The sequence below is a fragment of the Elaeis guineensis genome, chromosome 10 (genome assembly GCF_000442705.2).
Source record: "Elaeis guineensis isolate ETL-2024a chromosome 10, EG11, whole genome shotgun sequence".
Taxonomy (NCBI): Eukaryota; Viridiplantae; Streptophyta; class Magnoliopsida; order Arecales; family Arecaceae; genus Elaeis; species Elaeis guineensis.
The window spans coordinates 21852865-21863747 of NC_026002.2; the positions used below are offsets into that span (position 1 = coordinate 21852865).

Genomic DNA, 10883 nt, shown 5'->3' on the forward strand with positions numbered 1-10883 from the left:
GAGATGAGAGTGATCCTAGTAAGGCTTGAGAAATTCAAGAACTTGGGAATAAAGATGGTGGTGTTGGTGGTGTAATGTTGATGGTAATAGAAGCTTTAGAGATAGTGTAAGAAATGAGGAAGGAGAAAGTAGTAGTAGTTTAGACGCAACGAGAAAAAATATTTGAAACTTTCCCTGTGTTTCTTAATATTTTCAATAAAACCTTCTCATAGAAGTATTTTCATAATATTTTTGACGATATTAGTAGATGCTATTCGAATCCTTCCTTTTTTATTTTTTATTTTAAATATATTTTTATTTTTTTTAGTATATATGTGAGATATAATCTACTAATTGATCTATATTCAGATACCCTACTATATCATAGTCTTTATTACTAGTATTAAAAATTTAGTATTTATAATATCTCAGGAGCTAATAAGACTATTTTTAGTGAAATTAAAAAGTCTAAATTTTTGAGTGATCGCATCAAAAACTCGAGTTTCTTTTGGATTTTCTTCTTGATCAATGACAACTGCAGCATTGTCATTATATCGTATTATCCATATGCTCTTGTTAGTATGATCTTGGGAAGGCAAATCTCCAAGTCTCTCTAGACTAGCTCTACTAGGATTGAAAATGGTCAAGGGATCAAGAGAAGAGGAGCTGGTGGAAATAAGTAATGAGATTTTGGATGGGAAGAGCTAGGTATTGCTACTAATACTCTGTTTGGATTGGGAGTACATGGGGGCTTTTAAGGAGAGGATAATGGAGGGGAGGGGAGGGGAGGGTAAGGAAATTAATAAACCCTTGTTTGGAAAGGGAAGAAAAAGATAAAGAATGATACATATCTTATACTTATTTGGGTAGAGGGGTTAAGAAAGGGATAAAGGAACTTTAATATATATTTTGATAAATATGCTCTTTCTCATTAATATATGTATTTCGTCTTGACAGTTGTCCGAAAAGCAAAGAATTGATCACACTTGTTTGGGTAGAGGAGTTAAGGGAGGGATAGAGAAACTTTAATATGTATTTTGATAAATATGCCCTTTCTTATTAATATATGTATTTCATCTTGACAATTGTACGAAAAGTAAAGAGTTGGTTTGTGTGATTGGAAAGAGAGATTATAAAATGACCTTGTTCTAATTTTGAAGTTTTATTGAGGGCAAATTAGGAAAATAAAACTTGAGCTTGAATCTTCTCCTCCTTTACATCCCAAATCGGGGATAAAAGAAATTAAGTGAGTAAAGGGTTGAGAGAACATTTCTCTATCTTTCTTTACCTCTCAAAAAATTTTACCAATCAGGGGTTCATCTTTTACCCTTCTTTCTCCTCCCCTTATGAACCCTCGTGTACCCCCAATCTAAACAGAGTATAAGATAAAAGCTTTTCAATGTCAAAGATCTAGCAGTAATTTAATAAAGAGGAGAAGCTTTCAATCTCTTTAGATGTTTCTTCTTTGGATGGGAGATTTTCATGGGCTAGAAGTACCACTTTATATTAGCTCTTTGCAATTCGTTTTTACTCAATTTTTTTTTTATCTCTATTATTTGTAATTATTCAATCTTTGAAACAACCGTAGATATCTCTTAATTCTCCTGATTTCTAATAAATGAGGGGTGACTGCTCTCTTTCATACTTCTTTAATCTAAAAAAAATCATTTATTTCTAAACAAGATCTTTTGCAAATCTTTTGAATATAGTTACAGAATATTCATTAATACTAAAATAGAGCACGGGGAAGTGAGCGAGGATGGCTAATGTGAAAGATTTTACCCCATAAGCAGCAGTAAATGTAGCAGTAAGGAGAGAGATTAAATATAACTTTTTGAAAGTTTTGAGATTGCGTGAAAATCATAATTTTTTTAAGAGATATCCCAAATAATTTGGACAGTTTTTTCTGATTTTAAAATGAGAGGGTAAATTAGTAATTTGACACATGCTGTTAATGATGTTAAACCTCGGTTGGATGACTAGGCTACTTACAACAAAAACCTAAGTTCTGGGATCCATTAAAAATATTAGAATTTTTGGACTGTGAATGTAAATCACAAAAATTTAAAAATGTGTCGTTGTAATTTATCCAAACTTTTTTTTTTGTACATACCCTCCTAAATATTGGAATTTATATAAATATCCTTTAAAATTTGATATTTATATATATACCTTTATAAAATATTTATTTTATACGTATATCTTTTTATTTTCTTTTTTTGTATATGTACCATGCATCTAATGCCATTAAGAAATTAGTGGTTTAAAATCAAAATGACTGAAAAACTCTTAATAGGTACATGTGCAATAAGAAATATTTATAAGACTATAGTACTAGGGGTGCAATCGAACCGAATCAAATCAAGTAGCTAAAAGCTCGAGCTCGACTCAACTTAAAATACTCGGATTCGAAATTCAAGTCAAGATCGACTGAGTCTTAATATCTCAAGCTCGAGCTCGACTCGATAAAAAATAGGCAAAGCTTAAGATTGACTCGATTCGATTTGAATATCAACCGAACCATACTCGAGCTCGAATTCATGCTCGAAATCAAATCTTAGTCCACTAATATATATATATATATATTAATATATATTATAAATAAAAATAATAATATTATATATATATATAAATTTAAATAGGCTCACGAGCTTTTGAGCCAAGATCTTGTTACTTAAGCGTTATTTGAAAAACTATTCAGGCTACTCGAGCTTAATAATAACTGCATCAAGTCGAATCAAGCTTGAATTCACGTCGAGTTGGAGTACTCGTGAGCGGCTGAACTCATTTGCACCCTTAAGCTATACGTGCAAATAGTAATTTTATAGATATTCATTTAATTTTATATATTTAGGAGGGTATACACAAATCAAAATCCTTAGGATTTTTAATATAATACCCTTCTAAATATTAGATTTGCGTAAATACCTTTCTAATATTGACATTTGTGTGAATACCTTCATAAAATATTATTTTTGCATTAATAACTTTGACATAGCAATTCAACTTATGTCATTAGCCAAAATTATATTTATTTAAATAAAATATTAATTAAATTATGAAATTATTTTTTTATTTCAAAAGTAGGTAATAGGTTAATGGTTCTCACTGGAAACTTACTTGATTAGTTGAATTTTCCTTCTTCCTAATAACAAAACTTTTTTCATTATCTAATCATTGAATCAATTTTTTTTGAGAAATATTTTTTATAGAAAATATTGATTTACAAACACTAAATAAATCTGAGTGTTAAACAAGTTGAAATAGATAAAAAAAATTTTATGTATACTCATTTAATATGTTAAATTGCATGCATACCTCACAAAATTACTATTTATATGTATATCTTTATAAATATTTTTTTTATATATTTATCTATTAAGAGTGTTTTAGTCATTTTAATTTTAAAATACTAACTTTTTAGCATTATTAGATGATATTGGTATATATACAAAAAAAAAAGAATATACATGTCAAATATAAGTGTTTTATGAAAAAATATATAAAAATATTAATTTTTTAAAAATATTTAGATAATTTTTAATATTTAGAAGAACATGCATGTAAAATAATAATACAAAAAAAAACTGCTTCCAACCCTCAAAAATGGTGGATTTCAACATGAGAGGCTGACAGCCCTCAAATTTCATATTCGGTCCGAACCCAAACCAGGTCCCCGGCCGAGCTATTTAACGACTTCCCCGTTGGCTCCCCTCCCTCTCCATCGGAAACCCTAGCTCTAGAGTCCCGAGTGAAGGCGATAGGTGAGCCGCTCCTCCGTCCCAGCCTTTCATTCCCTTTTTCTCTCTTCTTCTCCCATTATTTACTTATAATTCTTTGTTTTTATTTTCATCTCAGATCTCATTCGAGCAAAAGAAGATGGCTGCGTACGTAATCTGATCTGCTCTTTTTGCTCTTCCTTCGATCCATTATCTTTTCTGGAAAAAAATGTGTTCTTTGTTGTTTAATTCCTTCATATCACTGATCTTTAGGCCATTATGTTTTGGTTCTGATCCAGAAGCTTTCTTTTTAATATTTTTTGTAGTTAGAGATGAGAAAGTTGCGGTCGTTATCTTATTTTATTAGCTGATTGTGCTTTTTATGGCTTATGTAGACATTATTATTTGATTTAGGTCTCATATATTAGGTATAGAAGTCGCAATTTCACTTAGAGAACGTGAAAAACCAACTTTGGTGAATTTATTGCCGTTAAGTTTGAAGGGGGGAACTCATGATAGCTCGAATCTAATCAACTATGATTTATTCTATTGTCTATTTGAGATGGTGTGTCTGGCTTTAATGTTGCATTGAAGTTTGTTAGCTTGATCACTGATATGATGATTCGAAGTCCCAACTATGTAATAAGACTTATCAGAGGAAACAATGGGTTTGGGAAAAGGTATTGAAACAGATCCTGGGAAAACTTCGCTCATTGACTATGATTAATTATCTAATTGGGTAATGAATCCAGAAATTAACAGACAAAAATATGACTTTTATTTTCTTGGTGAAGAAATAGGTTTACTCGTAATTATCATTTAGTTGCTCGTTGACTGAGTTGGGGTAACTAGGATTGACCGTAGCCTGCTTGTCAAAATGAAATGAGGGATGGCAATCATCTTTAGTTGATATATTCTACCAGTTTGCATATATTTTCTATTTGAGGTTTTCTTTAGGAGAATTTGAGGATTCTATTTGTGGATTACTGTCATTATCATTTCATGAATGATCTGACAAATAATTGATTTTTGTTCTCAACTATCTAAGCACTTAAATGCTTAACAATCTAGAACTGGTATTAAAAAACATCAGTTAGTATGAAGCATCTGTTGTTATGCTGTTTTAAATTTCATTTGAGACCTTACAAACTTATGAATCCACTAATTATTTTTTTATCAAGTTTCGCTATCTCGATATTGGATTCCATACTGGTAAAAACCTATTATAGTGTCGGTACATGGTTCGGTAAGGTATGGTTGTGTTGGTACAGGATGGTATAGCAAACCATGTTTTTTATTGAATGTAAATACATGGAAGTAATGATTTTTTTTTTTTTAAATATATATAGAGAGATAGAATAGTTCAAGGAAGAATCTATCTTTGCTCCAATATAGATGAATTGATATTAGATAAGGTTTTACGAATGAATGCATGATCTTGTCTTTTTTTTTATATATAAAGAATAAATGATTTTCCTGATAAATTATAGTCAACATGATTGATTGAATCAGGAATGATTGTACATATCAGTATTTTAAATTGAGGGTACATTATGTCGGCAGTCAAGGGACCAAATAGTGCACAGTGCATAGGCACTATGTAGGCTGTACATGTAGGCACATATGCAGTTAGTATTTTAGATATTTAAAATAAATAAAATATATTATCTATAATAATAGTAACTTTCTTATTATCATAGTTTTCTTAGTAGTGGTATCTAGTAACTAGTGCTTACTACTCACTACTTGTTTTTTAGTAGCATAATTATAGAAAAATTAACATATTGACATTGTTAATATACACGTACTTGGCCAGCTTGAGATCCATATCCAATGCATCCTTTAGTTTGAATTGCCGTAATTGCATGCCTCTGCGTAGTGGTTTTATAATGCTAAAAGGGCTTATGTATGTGGTTGCATAATGTTAAGTAGGCTGCATATGCAGCTAGACAATGCAAATCCTACATGTCCTAGCAAAGTACTAAGCAAACTGTCTCTTTGGGCCCATATGTTGACCGACCGCATGTGTTAGCTGCATATAGGGTATCTGGTGTGATCAGGGTTAGGTGGGCTTATACACCACATTTTAGGACAGTGGTACATATTTAAGCTGCAGTTAACAAATTTTAAGAAATGATTCAAATTTGATGTATTGTTTGGTAGTGAAGGGATTTGGAAGCATGATTACTTTGATGTCCCAAGCAATGTTGGTTACATTGTCATTGCTACTCAACATTCCTATAAGAACAATTGAGCAGTTCTTTACGACCTTGATTCTTGATGGAAAATTCTGTTACAAGGGCATGGTTCATGCTTCATATATAGATCACATATATTGTAATTAGTTATTACTTTCTTTTAGAAATTTCCTCATCTGTTCTTACCATTTTGCTTATTTCTTATTATAATTCTTTACTTATTGGATGATCTCTTTCATTATAGTTTCTAGTTATCATAATGTTGTGCACCATTCAAATCGCATCTGGAGGTCTTTAGCTAGGACATATTTATTCATTCAATAACTAAAATGGGGATCCTTGGGCAAATTTTGATAGTTTCTGGTACAAATGTATCATCAATACATATTACATCAGCTGAAGTTCCATCTATGGTTTGTCTTTGATTTATTTGATAGTCTCTGACATTCTAATCATCCTAATGTGGTCTACCATCCATATCACATCCTGAGGTTTGTAGATGGTGGGTACTTATATCTGAAGGTTCTTCAGGAGTTAAAATGAAAATCCTTGGCTGATCTTTGATGGCTTGAGTAGAAGATGCATATTAGAAGTGTTATGTCTTATAACTAGAAAAGGTTCCTGGGAAACTTTCATGTGACTCTTTTTCTTGATAATCTCTGACATTCTAATCATCCTAATGTGGTCTACTATCTATATCACATCTTGAGGTCTGTAGATGGTAGGTACTTATTTCTGAAGGTTCTTCAAGAGTTGAAATGAAAATCCTTGTCTGATCTTTGATGGCTCTGGTAGAAGATGCATAACCAATGAATGTTACATCATTAGAAGTTTTAGGTCTTATAACTTGGAAAGGTTCTTGGGAAACTTTCATTGAACTCTTTTTCTTGTTCTGCATAACTTTTTGGGCACTCTTGAGCAAATTTTCATTTAGAATTCTGTTTTTGTTGCAATTTTCTTGAACTTTAAGCTATTGATGATTTATTTTACTTTTGAGTACCCAAATTACATGATTTTAAATGTCTTGAGTAAGACCCACATCATCATATTTGAAGTCTCTGATGATCTTTAGACGAGGGCAGAAATCTAACTCTGTGTTTGGATGCTAGATAATCCACTTTCAGGGTGTTAATCTTTAGCCACTCAACGCCACTTTAGCCAGCTAACCCAGTTAAACCCTTTTTTTTTTTTTTTAGGGGGGGAGAGGGGGGTGCGCAGGGGGTGTTGGGTGGGGAGGTGAAATAACTTTAACTACCCAACTCTCCTCCATTGCTTAATTATAGTTACATGTTATGCCCTTCTCCCATCTCTTTTAAATTATTTTTGCTGCTGCCCTTTTTGTCCCTATAGCCCGAACAATGGCCCTTAACCACCTAACCCATGCCTTTTTGGACCAAACGACATTTTCACTATCTTAACAAAAAGGGCTGCTTACTTAAGGTTAGCTATCTGGCATCCAAACGCAGCCTAAAGTTAGCTGCTTATAAGCCATGGTATCTAATTAACTTGTTTGTCTGTAATAAAGTTGTACAAGATATGGGATCCATTAGATCATGGGCAAGGATGAGAACTGCAACATATTTTCCCAAAATTGTGATTTAGTTTAACTACATGACTCAAAGAATCTAATTTTTATTTCTCATATAGGTGCTTTAAAGTGCCCACTCTTCACTCATCATATCCCATTTTCATGACGATCATTATTTAAGAAATGAGCATCAGATTTATGTTCATCCTCCAGTTAATATGTTCCATTGTCCTTACCATCCTATTCCAGATATTGACATTAGAAATCTGATTGCACAAGGTAGTTAACTAGGCAAGGATCGAATAAATAGATTAACTTTAATGTAATTAAGGATGAATTTTTTATATGATTTGTCTACTTTAAATACATGACTGACCCAGGCATGCTTTATTAAATGATGTTTATTATCTGGCATTGTAGTTATAGGTTCAAAGATTTTATAATCACCTATGAGATAAGTTAAAAGCAAATTATGTCACTACGTTTTCCAACATGTTGCATTATTTTTTATGTATCTGCTAATGTTAATCTTCTCATAAGAGCATGATAATTATCCAACTTATGGCACTTAAACTGTATGAATTTACTCTATATTAAAAATTCTCTCCGTAGAACAACTGAGAATGAGATGTGTCAAAAGATTTTGCATAATGATCTAAGGGTTCTCCTGTTATTAAGAAAGTATATTGTTGAATTTTTTGTACAGTTAGAACCCATCTGACCTGTTGTTATACTCTGTCATGACAGTGAAGATGGTATTGCCATCGAAACTACTGCTCCAGCTCTTGGAGAGCCCATGGACCTGATGACAGCTCTTCAACTTGTGATGAAGAAATCACTTGCCCATGATGGGCTTGTTCGTGGGCTCCATGAAGCTGCCAAGGCAATTGAAAAGCATGCGGCACAACTTTGTATTCTGGCTGAGGACTGCAACCAGCCTGACTATGTCAAGTTGGTCAAAGCACTTTGTGCTGACCACAATGTGCATTTAGTAACAGTACCAAGTGCAAAAACTCTTGGCGAGTGGGCTGGGGTAAGTAACTACTTGTTAACAAAGTCTATGTCTTTTCTTGGCTTTCACGTGTAGCAGATTATTCTGAAATGGGGAAAAATGTTTTCTAAGATTGTCAATTATATCATTACATGACAGTTGTTTGATGAAATTTGGAGTTCAAGGCACTAGTTTAAAACTACCAAACCAGGATCATGTTCTTCCACTTTTCCTATGAATGTCAATTATGTTGTTATATTGCAGCTGATTGATCAAATTTGTGTTGCAAGGCACTAGTTTAGACTACCATCCCAAGATAAAGTCCACTTTCATGTTCTTTCACTTCACACTTGACCTTTGTTCTATTAATGTTTTCGAGGCTTTTGAATCAACTGCAACCATTAGTTGAAGTGTGTAAAGCTTTTTATTATTTGGTTGGCCATTTTGTATGAAGTAGGTGTATGTGCTGAACTTTGATTGTTCTAGGTTTCTGTATTTTAAGTTTCTGTATTAGAATATATCTGTTTTGGGCCTGGAGGAGAACCTGTGGAAAATGCTTAGGTGAGCTTTTATTTTTCCTTCATGTTCAGGCATCACTTGACTAGAATTTTGTTACATAAAATGCACATGGCTGACTTTAAAGTATGGGTATAATATGCATTTTAATCCTTAATTGAATGAATGATTGGACAAGATAAAGAAAAATCATAAAAGGCAAGATGGATTGTCATGGTCTTTTAAAGAAATAGTCAGATGAGAATTAAGGAGGAAAAAAATCTAGAGAGAGAGAGAGAGAGAGAGAGAGAGAGAGAGAGACCCTTCAAATGTTCTTGCCTTCTTGGACTCCAGTATGTTCTAGAATTTAAGATAAAGAAAGAAATTGAGATTTATTCAAAACATAAAGGAAATAGAAAACCATTTAGTATTGTGGACAACTATTAAATTGGTGTTTCTTCTCACCTTTCTCCACTTCCCTCAACCTGGTCTTTCTCTTGCATTCCTTCATTCGGCTTCTTTTTATCTCTCTCCCTAGAATGGTAGATATGCCTGCAAACTTAAGTGGAGAATTTTTTGTTCCCTCGTTTCTATTTTTTACTGGGATCTCAATATATGACCTTCTAATAGAAGAAAAGTCCAGCTACAAAAGATGAGTTTATTCATAGAAGTCTCTCCCATTGAGTATAGATACAGAGAGTATGTGCCTGCAAAATGTATTTGATCTTTTCATTCTGCTTGTAAAATATTCATTCGTAAAACACATTGCCATGCAATTAATTGCATCCTATTTTTTTCTAATCCTAATTCATTATTTTATGCTTGGTGCATGGATCTACAGCTATGCAAGATCGACTCCGAGGGAAAGGCAAGAAAAGTCGTGGGTTGTTCATGTGTCGTTGTCAAGGTGAGATATTGATTTGTATCAATTATTGATCCTTCAATCAATCTTCTTGTTTAGTGAGCCTATTCTTTTCTGAGAAAATAGCTGGCACAAAATTTGTAACTACTAATGTTGAATTTTGCAGGATTATGGTGAAGAATCAGAGGGTCTACATATAGTTCAAGAATATGTAAAATCCCACTGAACTATAAGAACTGATTAATAGCGGGTCTATCGTAATAGCTTATTGGAGTTTGCTGAAAAACTTTCACCATTAAGGCTTTATGTGGAATTTTGAAATTGTTAGTTTGCAGACTTCTGTCTAGACACTATTTATCGATTTTTCTTGGTAGGGTTTTATTTTTGCCTGCAAAATCTGCATTTTGGAGGGTCTCTCCACATTCTTGTTCTTAAATTATGCAGAAGTAGGTCAAATTAAATAGGCTTTTAATGGGGAAACATTTTTTTTGTTGTATTTTGAGTTCTCTCGTTATAAACTGCTATTGATTAAAATCATCAATTGCCCCCGCATGTAGCGAATGCCATTGGTTGAAAGCATTTCTTTCTGATCCAAAATAATTGTGGCTTGGTGGTCATGATCAATCTCGTGACTCATTGTGTAGGCCTACTGTATCTCACTAAACCCATGGAATTCTGGCTAAACCTTGCGGTTTGTCTCAAAAATTAAAGAAATCTTGTTGTCTTTCTTGATAAATGGCATTTGCGGAAGTTCACTTGGGTGCTGAAAAATTGTGTACTGACGAGCGGCTTTATTTAATCTTATAAAAAATAAAAATGTTAGCTATCAGATTATAATATTACTGCTATCTGCATCGTCCTTGCATCACATATGCTGGACTTTGGTTACTTAGATCTGGGTGATGCAAAGCGGTACTTTAATTATATAATTATCTATTTTTATTTTCCTGGACCCTGACATGATCGGAATGACTTCTTTTCACATGCAAACTTTTAGTAGAAGTCTATCTTACGTATTGGATGTTCATGTCGAATTCGGGGTTTATCTCTCGGGTGCTTTATTAATCCTTTTCGCTATCGTTCTTTAAATCAAAGGTCGGTTTAATTTCCT

The 10883-nt window shown here is 32.8% G+C and overlaps 1 protein-coding gene across 1 annotated transcript; it reads left to right on the forward strand.

Annotated features, from left to right (window-relative positions):
* Positions 1 to 3591: 3591 nt before the first annotated feature.
* On the forward strand, positions 3592 to 10309 carry LOC105059794 (small ribosomal subunit protein eS12-like). Its single transcript, XM_073244980.1, has 5 exons — positions 3592 to 3743; positions 3838 to 3866; positions 8172 to 8457; positions 9752 to 9817; positions 9939 to 10309. Exons 2-5 carry the CDS (start codon positions 3859 to 3861, stop codon positions 9996 to 9998), a joined length of 420 nt encoding a protein of 139 aa, XP_073101081.1. The 5' UTR covers positions 3592 to 3743; positions 3838 to 3858; the 3' UTR covers positions 9999 to 10309.
* The last annotated feature ends 574 nt before the right edge of the window (positions 10310 to 10883 follow it).